The sequence below is a fragment of the Zonotrichia albicollis genome, chromosome 4 (genome assembly GCF_047830755.1).
Source record: "Zonotrichia albicollis isolate bZonAlb1 chromosome 4, bZonAlb1.hap1, whole genome shotgun sequence".
NCBI lineage: Eukaryota > Metazoa > Chordata > Aves > Passeriformes > Passerellidae > Zonotrichia > Zonotrichia albicollis.
Genome location: NC_133822.1, coordinates 54,955,031 through 54,977,078, shown reverse-complemented (window position 1 = coordinate 54,977,078; position 22,048 = coordinate 54,955,031). Strand labels below are relative to the sequence as shown.

At 36.8% G+C, this 22,048-nt stretch overlaps 1 protein-coding gene across 4 annotated transcripts in view; it reads right to left on the bottom strand.

The window, feature by feature from the left end:
* Positions 1–22,048, bottom strand: part of ADAMTS20 (ADAM metallopeptidase with thrombospondin type 1 motif 20) — an 89,899-nt gene that overhangs the window by 10,419 nt on the left and 57,432 nt on the right. For 3 of the 4 annotated variants that reach the window (XM_074539835.1, XM_074539834.1, XM_005480746.4), the window contains exons 28-32: positions 21,249–21,425; positions 3,809–3,976; positions 2,441–2,614; positions 946–1,116; positions 71–271 (exon numbers count right to left, since the gene is read on the bottom strand). In XM_074539835.1, coding sequence (XP_074395936.1) covers positions 71–271; positions 946–1,116; positions 2,441–2,614; positions 3,809–3,976; positions 21,249–21,425 — 891 coding nt within the window. The remainder of the gene's footprint in view (positions 1–70; positions 272–945; positions 1,117–2,440; positions 2,615–3,808; positions 3,977–21,248; positions 21,426–22,048) is intronic. The other variant, XM_026797007.2, reaches the window with a different exon arrangement.

Genomic DNA, 22,048 nt, shown 5'->3' with positions numbered 1-22,048 from the left:
TCATTACGTCAGCAAGTTATTCTTGGCATTTATTCATGCTACAAAAATGAGCTTGCACATCTGTACTCACTTTGGTCCACTTCCCCACTGTCCAGGTAGCTGCTTGTGAGCATCCTTTGAGGTTGCATCTGTAAATGTAGGGGGATGGCTGTACCGGGCACTCTGGGTACGCTACAGCTCGAAGGCCGCGCATGCGCCGCCTTTGCACAGAGTGGACTCCAACACAGTAGGGGATCCTCTGCTGGTGACCAAGCCCACAGCTCTCTGAGCACTGAAACAAAATCCCCAAGCACTGACGTCATTGCTGTGAAAGGTTCTGGGACGTTTCTGCAGAACTGCATTACAGGTATGTCAGCTCTGAGCCTTGCTCTGGCAAAGCCTCTCATTGGAGGCGCAACGCCTTGGGCTGGAACAGCAGTGCACAGAAGTGAAGGTCTGCAATTGTTACATGTGCAAGGAGCCACAAAGCACCATGGTGCCCTTTTCTCAGAGGCTCCAGAGCCATTCCCTCTCAGCCGTGACCCATGCACAGACAGTCATTCCCTCTCAGCTGTGACCCATGCACAGACATGCACACAACAGGCAGTGCAGATGTGCAAGGGAAACAAAGCACGGACCAAGCACTTCACAGAAATTGAGGAAAGCTTTTTGGTTACTTCATTGAGGTCAGTTTGCAAGAGAGTTTCCTGGGAACCAGCAAAGGAATCCTGCTGTAGGGGCAGCTCTCTAGTTTGTGATCATAGGTCCTGGGTGGTTAAGGGAGGACTCATAACAGCCTCCACAATAAGTCATGGTTGACTTGGAAGGTCAATGTAGAGAAAGTTTAGACATGTTCAAATGCAAATAAACTTCTCTACACACGTAACCTACATTTCACAGCAATATAACATTCTTAAATGTAAAGATATATAAAAGATGTGTGAGCAGCACAATGTATTAGTGTACCTGTGACAGTTCTCCTGTGAGCACAACATATTTAGAGGGAGATACTCCACAGGTTTTGGATGATGGAGGCTTTGTGGCAGGATCACAGAAACTGTCATCAACTTGGAGCTGGTTTTCATTCACACATTTTACTTTCCTGTAGATCTCCTTTCTTCTAGATGATGCTGAGCACTAAAAGTGAGAAAATTAATCACAGTTCAACTAGACATGTATAGAATGAAGTTACCTACTGATAGGCGCACATCACTAAACCCAGACATCAATACCTGTTAACATCTGCCATCAATGTCAGACTAAATTATTCACTGAATCAGAGTATTTTAGTTTGTTTTCAAAGTACTTCTAATCAGCTGGGAAAAAACCCAAAAAACTGCATAGAGTAACAATGACACAGTAACTGTTGGGTGAGACGGAGGAGAAAGTGAAAAGGTCAAGCCAAGATAACAGGTTGAATGTAAAAACCCTTCCATAAGAGAAGGAAAGAGACAGAAAAGGATTTCAGTGAAATATGAAAGCAGTAAGTTGGTCCTGAAAACAAAACAAGTTGATCTTGAAAACAGAAAAAGAGGGAGAGGGAGATGAACAGGGAGAGGGAGAGTCTTGAAAATTTAGCATGCCAGATTATTAATATGACACAAATGCACAAAATGTTTTTTTTTAATGTTGGAGAAAGGCTCTTCTGCACACCATTTCAGGTATTATACATAATTTTGGGGTTTTTTCTGTTCCGCAGCTTTATGTGTTTGCATGTTTGCAAAAATAACAAAAGATATTAAATTTTTTGCATGTAGAAAATAGTAATTACACCTTTAGAAATGACAGCTCTTTCCTGAAAGTATCTGTAAATTTTTTTAAATATGAAAAAGCATATTTGGTAAGAGAATGCTGAGGTTTTTTTCCTTATCTTACTTCCTCTTTGGTAGGAGTATAATGAGATTTATTTTGCTTCTTATCTTTTCTCTAACAAGAAAAGATGTTTCATGTTTTTAAGATGTTTTAAATCTTCCATACAGAAATTCTTATAAACACTGCTGTCCAAAGATTTTACCTCCATGGTATTTACTTCCACATGATATTTCTTCTGCATTTCTGTTCTTAAAAAGCTGCTTTTTAAAAAGATATTTCATAATAAGGATCTATTATACATCTTATGCACTTTGTTGAAAAGTATGCAGAGATAGTCCTATCAATAAATACCTGCTCAGAACTCCACCAGAGCTTTTGTCTACAACAATAGACAAGCAAATCCTGTAGAGACTATAAAAAGACTATATAACTATATATAGAGACTATATAACATTTTTTGTCACTTTTGAAGTTTTGCAAGCCTGACCTTCAAAATTTCCAGCATGGTCATTGTTATTCTGCTACATAACAGCTACTAGAAATACATCCAAATGTGGGGGGAAAAAATAATTAAAAAGAAGAGAAACCAACCTCATAATGCCATATAACAGAACCCAATGAAGTCACAGCGGTTAGAAGCCTTACTTACCTTTCCCCACGGCTGTGCCAGCCAGCGGTGCCGCGGGCAGGGGCGGAGCTGGCAGTGCCTCGTGCCGGCGGGGCGCCGGTCACGGCTGCACAGGGCGTCACTCACCCGCGCCAGACCTGAGGCCTGGCAGGAGACGTCCCTTTGCTGAACCCCCACTCCACACGACACAGAGCACTGAAAGTGACCAAAATCAGCTGTGTCACTGTGAAACGGCACTCTCCCCAGAGGGACTACTGCTGTCATTACAAGTTCTTAGGATATTATTTCAAATAAGCTTCACAGCCTTTGTGATATGAGTACAATACCCGAAGAAATTGATGGTGAAAATGCAAAACTATAATTAAACATTTTAAAAATACAGAAAATAATTGCATCTGAGGTACCTGACTGAGATCTCTGCCTACCCTAATTCACAGTAGGGATGATCACTACAGACATGCAAAGCAGAAGTTTACATTTTTGCAAGATCAGTGATTGAAGCTCTAAGTTTACATCTTGTCTATTAGAGACTGACAGTCTTGTCTGGTTTAAAATACAAATACTACAATAAAAGATAAAAAACTCAGTGTTTCAGGTGAGAAAATCTTGTCGAAAGTGTAATATTTCAAGGACACTATCTTTGCAGGTAGTACTAACAATTTTGAACCCTGAAGAGCTTAAATGCCAAATGCCTCTTTTTCTTCTTCTTGGCCAAAGGAATTTCACCATCCCACTAATGCCTGCTGAGATAAATCTAATTCCCTTTTACCCCAGGCAAAAGCACGATTATGTTCCAAAGCCCACCTAAATGCCCAAGCTCAATCAAAGTTCATATTGTTCTATCAAGCCTGGCCAAAATGTGGAGAGTGGTACTGTGTCCAGTGTGGGGAATCTTGTGTTGAAAGAGTGAGTGAAATACAAAATATTGCAATGTGTTCAGTTACACAATTTTAAAACAAGGTGACAGATGTTTTATAAGACCAAACCAGGGAAAAGGCCAGTATTTGTGCCCACAAGCCCTTTTTCTTATCCTTTTCCCATAAACTTGGCTCCATTTGATACTACTGAATTCATTCCAAGCGTACATACAAGGTAAGAAGTAAATTTTAAAAATTTACTATTAATTTATAAGGTAAGATGAAGAAAGTCTTCATCTTAAGTAGCTATTCAGTACAAAATTCAGATTAGCAAATAATTTCAGTTTTCACAGACATTTCTTTTTCAGCACTCTTAAAAGAAAGAAAAAGAAACTACAATTAAGTGCTTGCTAATTCATCAATTTCATTGCTATGCACATACTGACAATTTTTCCCAGTGAAGCAGTGTGTCATGAAAATGATACTGTCTTGTATTTTCATGGAGACCATAATTATGGACGCTTTTACATACCTCTTTCCATCTGCTGGCCTTCCAAGAAGGACATCTTCCAGCTCTACATATTTTGTGTGTTCGTGGTTTTCTCAAATGTTTGCAGTTGTCCTCTTCTATTTTTGTTTGGAAGCTGTTAATGCAATGCACATCACGAAACTTCAAACCTTTTCCACAGGAAACAGAACACTGAAAAGAGAAGTATTATTTCACTACTTTGCTAAAAATCTCAGAGCAATAAGAAAACCAGAAGAAGCTGTGGCCTCACCCAAAATGGACTCAGCCATTATAGGAGTTTCTGTATTATGACACAACATCTGCTGTACGTGTCTGAAACTTCCCTGTGAGCTCTCTCATACTGAGCATTACAGATCAGGTGCCAAATATCTCTCACATCTTCATTAATGTCATCGTTGAGAAATATCTGTGCTCAGCCATCCATATCCATGCAGGAGACAGTTTGATACTATGATCTCACAGGAACATACTCTAGCAGCTGTTTCCAGAATGTGTACTGCTATTTTCATGTAGGCACGATTCTTATCAGAAGCACCAAAGACAGAAAAATGCAATATCATGGCTATGTGGGTTTCTAGCTAGTAGGCTACAAAGTTATGTTTGCTTGGCAACTCCCCTCCATGAGCTTTGGGTATCTTATGGAATGTGGCAAACAGGCAAGAGAAGAGGTATGAAGTAGACACTGCCAGTTTTCAACTGATCCTTGGAGATGTGGACTTGCCACACACCCCCCTCAGTACCCCATTTCTTCAGAAAGCTGTTACAATATACAGAGCTGGTTCTAGGACCTTCCTTCCTGCCTTCCTGCCTTCCTGCCTTCCTGCCTTCCTTCCTGCCTTCCTTCCTGCCTGCCTTCCTGCCTTCCTGCCTTCCTGCCTTCCTTCCTCCCTTCCTCCAATGTCAAACTGTCAGGGCTGCAGGTTTGTTCTGTGAAACCCTCTCTGGCAGAGCACCCTAGCCAAGACAAGAGCGTGCCTGATGGATCAGGCTCTGATGCAGAAATGGCCATTCCTCCGCTAAACTGCTGGACTGCTGCCAGACTTCAGTGAGGTTGGATTTTAATTCATCACATCAGAGACGTCCTATGCACCTACAGAGTATGGCTACAGGGCTTAGAGAGCTTTCAGTCAAACAAGGAAGTCAATCAGCTGAACTTCTTCCACATTAGGTGGCTACTCAGCTGAATTCTCTTGAACCATGAACAACGTGAGTATAACTACTTTAGTGTTTCCTTCTTAAATATTGTCATTAATCCTATTTTACATCATCCTATATAAAAGTTTAGATAAATGGAGATGATTTTGTTCTGTCTGGAAAGAGAACATGCTTAATTTGATCTAGGATTTTATCCATGATTTATTTTATGCTTGAAAAAGCACTTCCTATGGGAAGATAATTGATTCAGGTAGAAAAATAATAGTCCAATAAAATTTGAATTTTTTAGTGGATATGAAAAAAAATTAAATATAGATTTCCTCAAAAGAAATGAAGATATTTCTCTTCCCTTTATGTTATTTCATCATCATCTACATCATTAACTTTACATGCTAACTTAACAAAACATTTTTGAATACATACGTCTTCTATTTTCAGGACATTAAGTTCAGGTCATTGAACTTTCAGTACAAAACCTGGTAAATATTTGCCTGAGAACAACAGGTGGATGAAAGTTTTCAAAATAGAGAAGAGGCAGCTGTAATAAATTAATCTGCTATAGGTAATAAACATTTTTGTTTACCAGTTTGTTAAACAGAATCTCAGCTTACTCAGTTGTTCTCAATATCACAAGGATTTCTATGTCTTTGAACATTTATATGTATAATCTTAAAGGTTTAATTGAAACTGGCACTGTGCTTAAAATTAAAACTTTGCAGAATGAAAGATTATTGTCACACAATAATATGGGTGGCATTTTTCTCTTATGCAGCAATACTTACAAAAAAGATAAGGACTTTGATTTGGCCACAGTTTGCCTTTTACATGCCTACTCTAAAATCTTCATTAAAAGAATGCTTGTTCCTAAATTACTTCATTTTGCTCTCATTAAAACCCTTCAATGTATCTTTTTAAAATAATTTTCTTGTAGTTTTACAATTTATGGGTTTTTTAATTTAGAAAATACTTTAGGATAGGAAAATAACAAAAAGTACCTGAAAATTTAATATATGACTAATGTAGGTCATAAAACTTAAACTGTTTAAATCATGTCATTATAAAACCCTTTCAGAAGACTTAGCTCTGAATTCAGAGGATTTACTTACCAAAGCAGGCATGATAACTTGCACAAAAACTAGAATTTTGTTAGTATCTGATAACTGACTCTACCTTCTCTTAAAGATTTTTTCAAGAATTTCAGACACAAACTATAGACATGAAAGACTCCTAAACTCTAAATATTCTTCCCTTTAATTCTTTAGCAAGAAATGAAGCGCAGCTCACAGTTATTTAACCGCCTCCTATGATGTGCCAGAAAAATCCTACACGTCCTTCCTTCCTCAGTGGCCTCCTCTGCAGAATAAATCAGGCTCCAGAGAGCTCCCAGGAGAGCTCCTCCTGTGGGACAGCATTCCAGGCTGAGAGCTGGAGCATAGAAACTCTCCTAAGTCTCCACTTCAGGAGGTGAGGCTACCACTACACAGAATAATCTCACACCAGGCCACAGTCTCACTCTAATTTGTTGCCCTCAACATTAAGTACTAGGACAAGACTTTTCAGCATATACATATATTTGATTATATTGTGCAGATATATTATATTCAACAGAAGTTTTATTTATTGTACAGGGTTCATAGGCTATGCATTATGCATAGCAGCAATAGACTATGCCTTATGCATTATCTTATCCTGCATCCCAGCCTTGGAAAGATCTTTCCATATCTCTACTCACTAGATACAGCATTACACATTTACTTCTACACAGGTGAGAACTTGATCTGAATTTCTGTGGTTGGCCTGTTTTTTTTCTCTTTGTTAGTTCAAATTCAACTGAGTTATATCTCTGTTATATTTAAATGTCCTTATCTGGATCTTTATAATGTCCTTATTTGATCTTTATAATTTGTGCTATTACTTCTAAAGAAAAAACTAAAGAAAGATTTTTGTGTTAATTTATTAGAAGATATAATTACCACTTCCAAAGAAATGCCTGCTTCTCTTTTATAAGGATGTTCTACTTACTTTTGTAATTAGAATACATGAATTAAAAGGGGGAGTTCAGAAAGGAAAATAACAGCTTAGATGTTAAAAATAACAGAGGCTTTATGAGCAGTTATTACAAATACTTCACTTAAATACTGTTTAGCTTTGGTGACTAAAAGTAACTGAAACTTAGGTATCTTAATGTAAAAATACAGAAATTCAGATGAAAGATGCCTAAAATCTGAAGGCATAAATTACTTTCAATTATTTTAAGAATGTTCATATTTTTAAAAACTAAAAAATATAGGAAATATAAGTTATCTTTTCAGTAATGTAACTTGTATAAGTAAACTGATCTATTTTTTTCTTTGCTGCTAACTCATATCATGTAAATATCCACATTTAAATAACTTTTTCCGGGGAGACTTTCATTCCATATCAATTTAATGTTATGTTTAAAACTCAAAAAGACATGTTCAACATGTTGGGACTATATCAAAAAGCATTAAATGCATTAAATACTTAAAAGTGTACAGAGACAATATTTCTGCAAATAGATTTGCTATCTCCTTTTTTCCCATTTTCATCAAGATCTGATTCTCTGTTCACATGTATCCAAACCTTCTGTTGAATATATCTTGCACTGATAAAAAGGACTGTCACTCTGCAAGAAGTGATTCACTTGCATCCTCTTATGGGTTTCAACTTAAGCGCTTTTCAGCTGGGGATTTTTGTGGGGTTTTTTGTTTGTGTGTTTTTGTTGTTGTTTTGTGTTTTGGCTGGGTGTTTTTTTACTTAATTCATGAAAGAGCACTGATGTTTAATTCATTATATTAATGTGATTTTGCTCTGATGGAATTAAACTCCTGATGCTTGTAAAAGCTAGAAAACCCCACGGTTATTAAGCATCTGTAAACTTCTGCTTAAATATAATTGCCAAAACTTAAAAACAAATAAAGCACTAAACTAAGATGTGCCTCCAAGCAGCTTTGCTACAGCCAAGTGCTTGGGCTGCTGCATCACCTGGAATTTCATGGATCAGCTCCTGCCTCTTCAGAGTGGTTCCACAGTGCCAGATTCCTACATCTGATGCAGTGACCATCTCCCACCTATCACAGTGTGAGGAACAGAAATCTAAACATCTCTAAAGTCCAAATCCTTTACAATTTCTCTGAGACATCAATGAAATTTAGGCAACTGACTTAAGGACTGTTATTCTTAAAGCCTTGCAAACATATCAGTTACAGAAGCACCTAGATTACCCTGAGCCACAGCCAAGGACCTTAAAAGAGTTATCTTAAAAAGTGGTAAGAGTCTAATTCTACATGCATGCACAATCTTTTTAACAGATTGGCCAGCTCAGTGCTTTACAAACCCATAAGGACAATTAACATCCTGAAAACAGATTTCCTTCTATTTCTAATAACAAGCTAAAGAAAGAAATTGATTTAAGTGTACACTGAGTGCACAGCAGATGGGTGAAGCACACTGCAAAACACAATATATGATATTTAGTGCAATTGAAGCAAAATAAATGCTCCAATTTTATTTTTTTTAACGTCATGAAAAAGCTAATACACTTGCCATGGATGAGAAGACTCAGGATCATCAGCAGAAAGTTTCAGAGGTTAGATTACTTTGTATGTACAGTATTCTCCTGAAATTTGGTATATTCTGGCTTCATTCCTTATACAATATATAAAAAAGAGTTCTTAAAAGGATCACTTCCTCCCAAAGTGCTTTGGTATCTCATGCAGGCAGGCTAGAGAAGACTCCTTCAGTCCAATACACTACTACAATACACTACATTACCTACTTGGTCAGGGAGACTCCTGACCAAGTAGGTAAGTTTTGCCTGTCCTCCATTACAGAGAACAAATAGCAAAGACAGAACACCAAATCACACAAATGCTGAATAAAAACTTTTCATCAATATCAAGTGGGGAATGTCTGCATTTCTGCGTGGACAGAGCATAGATCTGCTCGGTTCCTAGAATGAAAATATAGATTCCATAAAAGATCTGAGCGGGATTTGAAATGCCTAAAGGCCTCTAAATGCAGCTTACAGGGAGATGTAACCCCACCAGTCAGTTTTTCTTTAGAGAGCTGCATACTGAACACTGAGCTAAGACACCTGCCTACCTGCCTGGCCTCCCTTCAGCACTGTAATGTCAGTAAAAACTGTCAAATTCTCACTGGTGCAGGAGCAAGGCCTTGTTCTGTGCTCAGGAACAGAGTGCTCTGTGCCTGTCCTGTCCTCTCAGTGCATCGAGCCCACAGTGCATCTCTTACAAGGCTGAACCTTCCCCTCCATGAGCCTGCGTTCCTTCCCGAAGCTATTGCACACTCTCTGCGGAATAAATTCCTCTCACTGCTTGGTGCCCACCCTGATGTGATGGGGATCTTCCTAAGGCTTCACTCTCCTGACCAGGGAAAGCACAACTGCAGCAATTCTGGCGGTTTGACCACCCTCCACTCAAACTTGAACATGGTCCTTGGCTATTTGAGCGTGGTCCTCACGGCTGTTTGTCTATAATGTGGTTTCATTGGTATAACACTCTGCATAACTGGAGGTTTATGGTGAGAGAGCACAATTTTCCATATATTTTCTGCAGATTAACCACATAGGAAGAAAAAATTCATGAGAACATAAATCTCAGAAGAAATATGAACATTTCCTCCAAAAAATGCAAATTGAAAAAACCCCATCCTGTAACCATTTTACACAGAAATTCTAGCACTTGTCTCAACATTGGATAAAGTAATATTTCCCATATGCCATGTTCTTTTAAAAACATAAATCTGCAGTAAAAGCTGGATTTCATTACAATTGTTCAAAGTCATTCCATAACACTGCTAACTAGGATTCATCTGTTTGTGTTTTCTTCATAGCAATAAAGTTCTGTAGGGATCAGCCTGACAAAACTCATGCTTTCTGTGGCACAGATGGACTCTCAGACATGCATGCCATCATCAATTCCTACCAAATTAGGGCTCTTTCTGCAGCAGACATGCAACTTCACGAAAAGATTTTTGATTCTTTTGCTATTATTATTTCATTGAAAAGTTGAAGACCTTGTATTATTTGGCGGATTCAGTACCAAATTTCCATAACCTTTTCTTTATAGGAAGTGCTCTGTGTAGTTTAGCTGGTAGCCTAGTGGCCTTCTGGATACTAAAAAACAGACCAGTAAACAGAAAGCATGTAATAACTTCTTTTTGTATTTGTTTTAGATATACAGAGATTTAAAATATAAATGTGTGACTAGAAGATGATAAAGGTAATTTTCTTCATAGTAGCTAGTGCAAGATTTTGGATTTGTGTTGAAAACACATGGAATGGATGCTTTAGTTATTGCTGAACAGTGTCACACAGTAACAAGGATAGCAAGAAGGCTGGAGGTGCAAAAGTTTTGAGGGGATGCAGTCCAGACCAAGTAATGTCATGGTCAGCAACAAAAGCTGTGGGGAAGAGGGAGGAAGCAGAGGCATGTGGGAGATGGCATTTTTCTTCCCAAAAAAATGATCACTTATGATGTAGCCTTGCTTTTCTGGGGATGGTTGAACACCTGCCTGTCCATTGGAAGTGATGAATGAATCCCTTGGTCTGTTTTCCCTGTTGGTGCAGCTTTGGCATAACCCATAAAATAACTTTTCTTAACCCATGAGTTTTTCTACTTTTAACCTCCCAATTCTTGCTCCCATCCCACCAAAGGGGAGGGAGGGAGGGAGTGGTTGTGTGGTGTTCAATACCTACAGGGGCTAAGACACAACAGCAGCACTGGAAAAGGATAAAACATATTATAAATGTTAAAAGATATTTTCTTCTTTTTTCTGCCTTTTTTTTGGTCAGGGACTTTTGTGACTGGACAGGAAGTTCAGTTTAAAATGGGATTAAACATGGTGGTTGCTTGAGTTGTCTGGCAAACTGCATTTTCATGATCTCTAACTGGCCCAAAAGCCTGTTTGGACTCTAAATATTCTAGAAGTAGAGAGGGATCTCTACTTCACAATTAATAAAACAATATCTTGAGCATTGCCTAGTCAAGAATTGCTTTCAACTTTTCATTTGCTGTATTAGAACTAGATCTTCTTTGTCTGCCTTCTCTGCTTACTTCACCTTCCCAGGTGTTGTTCTGCAATGCTTGAGAACAATATGCATTTTTCAGATAAAAGCACTCAAAGAGTTGTTTATTGCTTTAAGTATGTTTACAACTGTTAAGAAGCAACACAGATTCTGTAATTAAATCCTGCTGAATTCTTTGATTTAGGGTCAGTAATTCTTTGCTGAAACAAGTACGAACATTTATGCCATTAGCTCATGCCCCTAAAAAGGACCAAGGATCAAACATCCCATCACTCCTGAGAAAGAGTGGATTGAACCCCAAAAATGTGTGTATTATTTACTGTTACATCTAAGTTACACCTATGTCAACTACAGAACTTACACTGAAGAATTTTTAAGTTCTCTGAGTATGGCTTGATTTCAAAAATTCAGGGTTATATCACATTTCTCTGATGTTCAAAAGATATGTTGATTAAGTCCTCCTTCCATCTGCAGTCTGTAAGTCTGCTTTGTCACTTTTCTGACTGTGCTTTTGCAGCTACAGAAATTGAAGGGGGGAACACCAAGCTAAGAAGGACCTACAGACATCATCCAATCCACAATGCTGCTCAGTTTGAATCAGCTATACACGGACCATTCCTGACAGCAGTTTGTCAGTCTTGTGTTCAATGTCAGGGATGCTACATCCTCACTGGCATGAAGTTCATCTTTTGTTCTTTCTCAGGCTTTCAGCAGAGGGAAGTCAAAAATGTGGATATTCTTCTGTTCAAGCTCTACAGTGAGACTTCACAGTATAAGCTGCCAGCTCTATGCCACAAAAAAGGCATATTTTTTACCTGTTGCAAGTACCATCACCTAAAAACTACAGATTTAGATTATCTGTCCTAGACTGAACCCTCAATGTAAAAGCTGCCTGATAGCCCTTTCTGAATCCTTGTTAAACCTGGATTATGGTTCCACAATCACCATACCTCACCTTAATTATTAAGAAAAATTTTTACAGACTCTGAAATTCATTTTTAACCCCAGATCCTTATACATCCAATATCAGCAATATATTGCTGTGAGCTGCAGGGTATTTTTACAAGGAAACGTAGGGAAGCTTAAGAGACCCAGAGTCACTTTATTCTAACATAAGAAGAAAGCCTTCCTCTTGTGACCCGAGTTATTTATAACTAGATTCTTCAGATTGCAATCATGTCTTTCTAGTTAATGTTGTCCTAAACCTCATCCAGAAAGTATCACTTTTTGGACATTATTTTTGCATCAGAATTGCAGTACTTACAATAACACCTCTTCTGTATTCAGATAGCTTTCGAGTACTGCTCTGTGTTAAACATAAACTTGTATTTATAAGTTATATTTACAAACTTATTTATAGTGTTACTTCAAAAGCATATATTTGAAGACCACCATTCAGGACACCTCCCCAGCGATTTCACCTCAATTACTTGTAATTAATAAAAAAAATCACAAGTGTGGGTAGTATACATGACTTTTGTAATGGCTTCCCTACTGTTGAAGGTCTGTTATCATTATTTGTTATAAGGGAAATTTAAAATTTTCAGAAGCCATTCTCTTCAGCACAGGAGCTCGGGAAGTACGGGCCCTGTGCCAAGAAACTGCCATTACCTACTGCCCTGAGTGGAATGGACCAGAGGACAAAACACTCCAAGTATCATCATCTAATATTGGAATTTTTTAATTCAGAAACAAAAGAAGGCAGTGATCCTTTTCTCTAGTCAGCCCAAGAGGGACTTCTACATTTTTTCCCCCTTTCAGTCTACCTACATATTCTGGCTGTGTAACAAGTGGAGAAGCAGGCACACACCAAGTTTCTACCATCCACATTGTTTTCTGAGGCTTCCAGGTTACTGGGGATGTTAACACCAGAGTGGACTGCAGTACAACCTCAGAGCTATTTGCAAGTGGCAGCTGAGCACAGAGACTGCCATGGTTCTCTGAGGTCATCTAGCCTGGCCACTGTCCCCAGCCATACCTTTTCTGTCAAAACTGAGCGCTGTATGCTCCTTAAAAAGCTGCTTCTATTGGACTACTTTTCAGATAATTTTCTTTCAACTTTCATCTTAGGGGTAACAAAAACTCCAGAATAACCATTTTCCAAGCATGCCAAAGTATATCTATTTAACAGATGGACATAAATGAGAAGTTACATACATCTACATATAAATACAGAAAAAGCAGGGATGATGGGGGAATAAGAGGATTAAAGGCAGATTTTAGGATTGATGTGGATAACAGCAAGGAAAAACTGCTGAGAGGATATATCTGGCATCTACTAGGAATGTGCAATTACTCTTAAACATAAAGATATCTTGACTAAAACAAAGTCAGAACCATCAGCACATACACTGAAGGTAAAGGATTTCACGTCTGAAGAAGCCACACTCTGCTGATGATGCTGAGAAACTTTAGAAGATATTTTTTTAAGTTGACACCACATGGTCTGAATTCTTTTGTCCAGTGCAGCTGGCTGTATCCTTACTGCCAGAAAATGGCAATCTGCCTGGATGTCAGATGAACAACCATACTCTTTGCAGCTGTTGGAAAAAATCAAAACCAGAATCCTTGAGATTCCACTTAATGATTATTTACAGAATGTCTTTTATTCATTCCAGTTATATTTGTGAGTAAGTCTTAATTTGGCCTACCTTTCTGACATCTCAAATACTATGCATTTCTCCAAGTTCAGAACAAATAAAACAGATGACCAGGTCCTTCTCTGAAAGCCCTATCATGTTTTTCCCCCTCAGGATGAACACCACTATTCTGCCCATCACTGCCTAAAGCCTGAAATCCTTCTTGATGCCAACTACAGAGCATTTGAAAACCAGACCATGCTCGTGGGCAGACCAACTCCCCATGAATTACTGTGCTCAGCTCCCCACCTACTGAGATACTCAGATAGGCTCCACTGTGCCTTGTATTCCTACACTGTCTACATGTATTCATAAATGAGACTGAGCTTTTCCAGTCAGCAACCTTCTCTTTGTTTTACCTACATGACTCACATGACACTATTAGACTTTCAAACAAGCTTTTAGCTATTACAATAACACAAGAACAATGGATTATGGAGATGTGAATGTGGGTGGAAATTTAAAAATAATAATCCTATTTTCATGAGTTCTCATTCAACAGTGGTGACACATCACATTTGCTATCTCACCTACCTCTTCCTATATATCTTCCATTTCATCTCTCAATTACAGTAAAAATTGAATTATCTAGTTTTTCATACTGTCTTACATGCTCTTGATTTGAGTCTTTGTCTGGTTACCACCTGAGAATCAGGAAACCAAGAGGTATTTCTGCCTCCTTTCAGCAGCCATTTGGCAGGCTCAGTTACCTCATGGGCAGTCTTAAATTTGTCACTGAAGGTTCTGCTTGTATCTGTGCTAGAAACTTCACCATCAGCTCTCATTCAAGCAATATTGAAACTGTCATTCATGACAGTATATACTAAAACAATGAAAAGTATGATCAGCTTATTAATTGCTGGGAGTGAGAGAACACATAAACTACTGTGTTCAGCCAGCATTCCTGCAGCAGCTTATCTCGTATGTGTACCTTTTATCATCTTTCAGCTGAATGACATACAACAGACTGAGACAAATCATAATTAAAAATACAGAAACATTAGTAAATTAAAAAACAAAACCAACACCCCTAAAAAATAATTCTGCCTTACCTTTCCTTCTGAAATCAGTGGCAGTCAGGAACAGAGCTAGACTCTCACTAGGTCTTTTTGAAAATCTAATCTATAAGTATAAATTTGTGTCAAATTTACAAAATTGGAGTCTTGCCCTGTGCCTTTGATACCTTCTGCAAGAGCTTCAAATAGGCACTTTCACCATTACAGAATCACAGACATCAAATTGCTGACTTGGCCAGACTTCAGCAGGACTCATCTTTCTGCACCCCACAGCCATGAAGCACTAGTAACACTTCTAAGCAATTACATGAAAGCACTGGAGGCAGGGAGTAAAATGCAATCATCAAGGTTGGCAGAAATGGAGACAGGAGACCTTAAGGAAATCCATCACAAGAAAAAGAAATGCAGGTGTTTCTCTCTGTTTCAAATAAATGGATAAATTTACGGACACATTTTTCAAATAGAGAATAATAGATGTATCTGCGTCCATCCAGCAGCTGTGTTCAAAAACCTCCATGAAAACCAAACAGCAACCCAAAATTAGTCCATTTATTGCTTCCAAAATGTGGACACAGTTTAACAGACTCTGTCACAGGTAGTTTAGCCTCCATCCTCCTGTGAAGCTGGGGAAAACAAATAAATGCACAGGACTGACATAATCTGCACTCTCCTGAAAAGTAACTTGGCCCCTTTGAGAGGGACATTTTGTTCACAGGTCTTCACAATAAAAGTTGGAGCACATTTTTAATATGATGGAGGATGATATTATGGAAGCTACATTTCCACAAAGGGGTTGCACAGTTAAAAAGCCTTTTCTTATAATATTTTAACTATTTAAAGCTTCATTTTATTATCTAAAAGGATAGGGCCTTTTCAATTAACCAGTGACAAAAGTAAGTAGACATAAGACAGTTTTACCACAGTAGATGAATTTGTTTCAGCTAAGTAGGCAAAAATCTAAAAATGAGCAAAAGAAATGCTTGTTCCCAGCAAGTGCAAGCTCTGATTTATCATTTTTCATCATGTTAGCAACAGCAAAAGAGTAGCTCAGAAATTAAAGGAATGGCAAATACATAAGCTGTATGTGCCTTTCTGTTTTATAAAAAACACCATATCATATAAATTTTTAAATTTGATTAAAATGTAAGATTTTGTATTTAAACTTCTAAAAAACTTGAAATAAAAAGCAATATGTGCTGGCACAATATGGTATTGTCAGAAATTTTTTAAACTTTTCAAAAGCATAGAAAATACAACTTTTTTCTATGGCACTTAACTAAATATAACAGTATGAATTAATATCCCCCAATTTATATTAAATATTATTTTAGCATGAAAATATGAGTCTATTTTGGATGAGAAATGCAACATTTTACCTACCTTCACATGTTGAAATCCAGTTTCCTTTCAACCTAAACCACTTTTCTGTATTTTTTCAATTTACTAACAATATTTCCAACATTACATTTCCTGTACATAAACATGAGCTGGCATGGAAGCTTCTGAAGGACTGATTCAGCAGGAAATCTAAGTGTTTAACCCTGCTGTCACTGAAGGGAAAGGGCCACAAATGCTAGAACACACACTGATCAACAGAGCAGCCTGTCATAGGGGAGTCACCAGTCCACCACAATTACTGGTTTTCAAAGAAAGGACTAAGAAATCATACAGTACAGAACATTGTTCATTTCCTAACTCATTCCAGGTAATAAAAATATTTATGTATGGACCCTCAAAAATGTTTGAAAATGCTAATACTTTAACATTTATCTAATGTTAAATCTGAGTTCCAAAACCACTTTGAGCCAACATTTATGAGTTCTGGCTGGGGTTTTCGAAGCTGCCATACACACAGGCAGCTCAGAATGATTTTCACAAGGATTTGACCAACTAGAACCCTTCAGCGTTTCTGAAAGTTCTAATAAATACACCAGTAGCTTCACATTCCTTTCATTCTCATTAAATGGCTTATGTATTTAGGCATGGTATTATGCATTACCTGCTTCTTTTCCCCTTTCATTATATTCTGGTTGTTGGGGTTTTGTGTGTGGGTTTTTGTTTTTTTTTCTTTTTTTCTGTTGTGTGTGTGATTCCATTATTATTATTATTTACTGGTTTTATTTTGACTATGTCCCACTCTTGTCCTCTTTCTAAGTGGAAGGCCTGAAAGTTCTGCAAACCTCTTCCTGACAGAAGTATTTTTGGAATTTAAAAACCATGTTATGTCTTTGATATTAAGAGTTGAGCATTATATTGTGATCCTCATTATTCTCTGTGTTTTGTCACTCACTAAGTGGGAGAGGACTGGGCCACAAAATTACAGCTCCAGCAAAAGATTCAGGGGCTAGGATCTTTCAACTTTACCATCAAAGACTATCTATCTATTTCAGTCCAGTAGGTCAATGGCATAAACACTGCTTGTATCAGTAACAATATTTTTTGTGTTCAAATATAAGATCTTTCCCCATGACAACATCACTAAGTATAGTATGAAGTTAATATCAACACACAGGTTAAAGAAAACTCTCAGCAAAAGTGGTTAGTATCCGGCCCACCCTTTATTTTTTAAGGGCTTTAAACATTAACATTCCTTAATAAAGAGCACAATAAATATAAACACAAAGCCACACAACATGCATGAAAAAAAAGGGTTAAAAAGCAACTGTATTTCACAGACACAAGTCACAGTCATTAAATTAAATTATTACACATTCATTATAACTTATTTATTATTTCAAGCTATACAGGCAACATAGCACCAAACAGGAGATTTTCCTCTCGATGAACATTACACAAATATTTTGTTTTTGAATTCTTTCATTTTTATCAGAATGACCTGAAATAAAGTTCCCTACCCCAAGACTGTTTTATGACATTATTTGGGCAGTGACATGTGCTATCAGTTATCTCTGATAAGGCCTCCCTCCCATTTCCAAAGTTTCAAAAAATGAATAGCAGATGCTAACATCAAGATTTCAGGCAGTGGGATATTAATTTAATGTGCTGTATTGGCAATGAGGTATTTTGAAGTTCAACATTAGGCAGCAGCAGAAGTAGAGGTAAAAAACTGAAGGTGGTTTTGAAAACCAAGTTCACTGATTCTGAATTCCCTTTTAATATAAAAGATTATTTTTAAAGATATAAATACTTTTTACAAATTAGAAAAAGTGAATGAAGGCACTTATCATACACAGCAAGAATTTTTGCATGAAAATGAAAACAAATAAATATTTTACATATGAAAATCTGGCCTGCTTCTGCTCCTGAAGAAGTCAATGGGATGCCTGGCAGTGACAACACTGGAAGGGAACTGGGACTATTTCTACAAAATAGATTCATATACTTAAAAATGAATAGCAGATTTCTTCCACTACTGCAAAGACAGAATTACATCTGAATTATTCTGGAGCAAGTAAGTAGAAAACTGAAGCACTAGAAAGACAGCTGGTTTAAAGACTATTACATCATGTGTCTGAAGGGCAGTAAGAAATGACAGTAACACCTTTCTGAGACTTTAGGGTAACTTTGAAAATAATCCATTCTTTTCATGCCAATATTCTCTGAAATCACAAGTAATATTTATGAATTACATACAAATCCTAAGAGGAAAAGAAAAAACCCCCTTTTTTCTAATAAACATTTCAGACACAAAAAAAAAAAAATCTTTTGTAAGGAGCTATCTATTCTTTCTAAAGAAACAAGAAAGGACGAAAACCAATTATATTTCAAGTTGAGACACATCTGGTTAAAATTTTCATGATAAAATTAGGTAACTACCAACACTCATACAAGAACTGATTGCCCAAATGAAATACAAGGCTTCCAAGGCAACATCAACTGCTACCACCAACTGCCTAAGCAGAAACCTTGCTGCTTGATACCTGGATCTTCAAGAATTTTTGCAGGCACTGAAAAAGTACAGAGGGCCAAAAATAAGATCAAAATCCTAGTTGTCTAAAAATGTGAGCAAACTTTCCTCACTATGGAAAGCCTGAAAGTATTCTTTTCCCATATATAAACAGTTTATTTTACTCCTCAAGTGTAATTTTGGCCCAAGCTTTCTATAATCATTAGAAAATATATAAAAATTAAAGAAATAAACCTTTAGAATTTGAGATTTACTTTCCTCACATGCATTTGGAGAACTGCAGGAATCAGCAACAGAGGAGCACACAGCCTTTAAGCTTTGTGAGGGTCAGCTCCAGTAGCCACTGACAGACACTATATAGTGTAACAGCCAACAGCTGCTAAACTGCAGAAAGCATCAATCAAAATTCTGGTTTCAAATCATAAACTGAACCTTCTTTGCAAGGGTCTTTTGTGCATTTACAATACAGGTTTTATGTTAATCATGTTGTGTAAAATTAATCAATTGCCGTAATAATAAAACAAATTTAGAAAGGATACTGCTAAAAGTCCTCTGTTCTTAAATATATAACAATAGCTACTGGACAAGTTAGAATCACAGAATCATGGAGGTTGGAAAAGACTTCCAAGATCATCTAGTCTTGTGTGACAGTTTCTGCTTAGGTTTTAACACTGGAATCCCACTAGCAGACACAAAAGCTTGATGCATTGCTCACCTGGCACAGAAAGATTACTCAATACTTTTATGAAAAATATAAATAGTTACTTTTCTGGTTCTTGCAATCTTACAGGGTGAGACAGGCTATGTGACAGGCTTGAGGGCTATAGCAGCCAGGCAGCATCTAGCCATTAACAGTTCCCTATATTAAAGCATATTTTATGCCAGAAATGTGTAAGATAGGTAGGGCCATGATCTATTATCAAACAAAAAAATCACTAGTCAACCATGGCTAAAAAAAGATGTTTGTACTAGGCTACAACAGTATTCCTGTGACTAAAGGTTTACTGCTCCTTCCTAATAGTCATTCTTAATGAATAAATTTTGCTCTGCTTCAACAGCAACAAAAACCAACTAAATCTCTGTGTTGGCAGCATTTAAGCTAGTTAAATTGTTTAAATGACAGCATATATAATATGTGAGCCTGCTTTTATTTCCTGAATCTGCTATATTTGTTTCTGCAGCATGAGATGAAATTAAATCTTTTATGACTTAACCATACAGCTTGCAATTATATATAAAAGAGGCCTCTCTGCCTGATAAATAGAATCCATTCTAAACTTAGTTTTTGAAGGATTAAAAAGGGTTTTATGTCACTTGAGAAATAAACTAACATGAAAATCTTTATAAAACGGAACCATACACAACATTTACAATTCAAGATCTTACAGGTAATCTATTAATGTAGGGCAAACTGGATTACTCAGGGAAGAAACAGGTTGTGAATAATTCTTGATCTAAAAGGAAAACAAAGATTGAGCTGAAAATCAGTTGTATGCTGAACCCTGCTTGTCTTCTCAGCACCTGATGAATTTTAATTAGCGAGTCACCACTAATTATTTGGAAAATGGCTAGATAAGATACTCCGGTGTTTGCTAAACACAAACCCTAAACTCTGCTTTGTGTAGTGGAAGAAAGAGATAACTGTGGTAAACAATTAAATCAAACTTACATTTTACAGTCTCTTTGCAATAAATTATAGCTTATATAGCATTAGCAATTGTTATAGTTGAAATCGGACTTTTTTTTAAATGCTGCCATATTAATTCAAAGAGAAAAATTACATAATTTTATTAATAAAAAAATTCAAATAAGTGTTGTCCCAGACCATCTCTCAGAGATGTCAATGACAGGTTTTTTGCTGATTTTGATGGAACCAGAACTGGATCCAACCTCCTTTGATTGCTTTTATTCCCCTTAGAATTTAGCACAATAATCAATATTGTTGTCAAATTCACAGCTTGGGAATTGTAACGTGGTCTATACTGCAGAGCTTGCAATGATTACTTCAGTATGTTAATAATCTGCTAGTGACAATTTTAAAGATTAATGGTGATTACAGTAGGCATTTTTACACATTAATAGACAGTGACATGTAGACAATAACATATTATAGTTACATACATAATTATACATAGATAACTTTAATTGGTCCCTGTTTTAAAACCACTAATATAAACTTTTATACACAAATGTACAAATATGGAGCAAAATGTTTGATGACAGAATATAATATACATGGATGTGAGTTATTTTATACTTAAATACACTATAGGAAAAATTATGCACTAAAAAGTTTAGGGTGTTTTTGCAAATATAAATACATAGATAATACTACAGCATAATTTACAGCATAAACTTGTAAATTTAAACACATATCAAATTCTAACCCTTCCAAATGGAGCACCTATTAGGTACTGTTATGAGTTATGATGATTTCTGGTAATTTTCAAAATACTCCCTATGATGTTTTACAGACCATGATATTGTTCACGCTGAAGGAAATGGCTGCTTCTTATTCAATTCTATGACTGCAGGAACAATTTCTTTATAAAACTACATTGACTACATTCCACCTGCATTATTATTTCATTGTCATGAACTTTAAAAAATGACATAAAATCTTTTAAAAGACATGGGGAAATAGAGTGACAGAAAGAACAAGAAAGCAAAAAATATTATTTGAATGCTATCATACCGATTTCCACGGTCCCCGATGCCAAGAAACATCACCAGGGCAAGAATGCACATTACATTGTGCCATGTTAGGTGGCTTGTCTAGAATTTCACAGTTTTGATCGCCCAACATTTGGCCAGTGGGAAGCTGACAAATCACCAGTCTTGTCTTTATTCCATCTCCACAAGTCTGAGTACACTGAAACACAGAATTTTATATGCAATAATTGTTATTAACAGAGTCATCACATACCATCAAACCAAAATATATAACAATCATCAGTACATCATATTATTTACTATGTCTATTTCCATATTCCCTGGACACTCTATTCAAGAATAAGGACTTAAAGTCTAATCACATGTAGTTCCCTCACCAAAACCTTTACCAAATGACACTTTTATGGTTTATCAAGTGATTCTCTGCAGAAAGTCTCAGTAACAGATACGCCATTAAGGAGAAGTAATTATGAGAATAAATGCGCATGTATCTCTTTCTTTAATACAAGGAAAATACCGAGATTTTTCTTGAAAGTAGTTTTCCCTGCCAAAGAGTGCTAGAAAACTCAGATACTGGGCACAATTTTACATAGTCCAGTTTATACAGACTAAGTGTGAAATACTTATAGGATTTGTATTTTCTGGGTTTCTGTTAGCCTGCAATTCTTCATTACCAGTTCTCATTCCTAATGAGCTCTGAAAGTCAAGCCATAATAGTTCAAACCTTGTTATGGTATTCTCATTGATTCTAAATTAGGAAAAAACTGTATAATCTGCATGAACTGTATCCTGAGTCTATGGCTGTGGACAGAAAAAATAAGA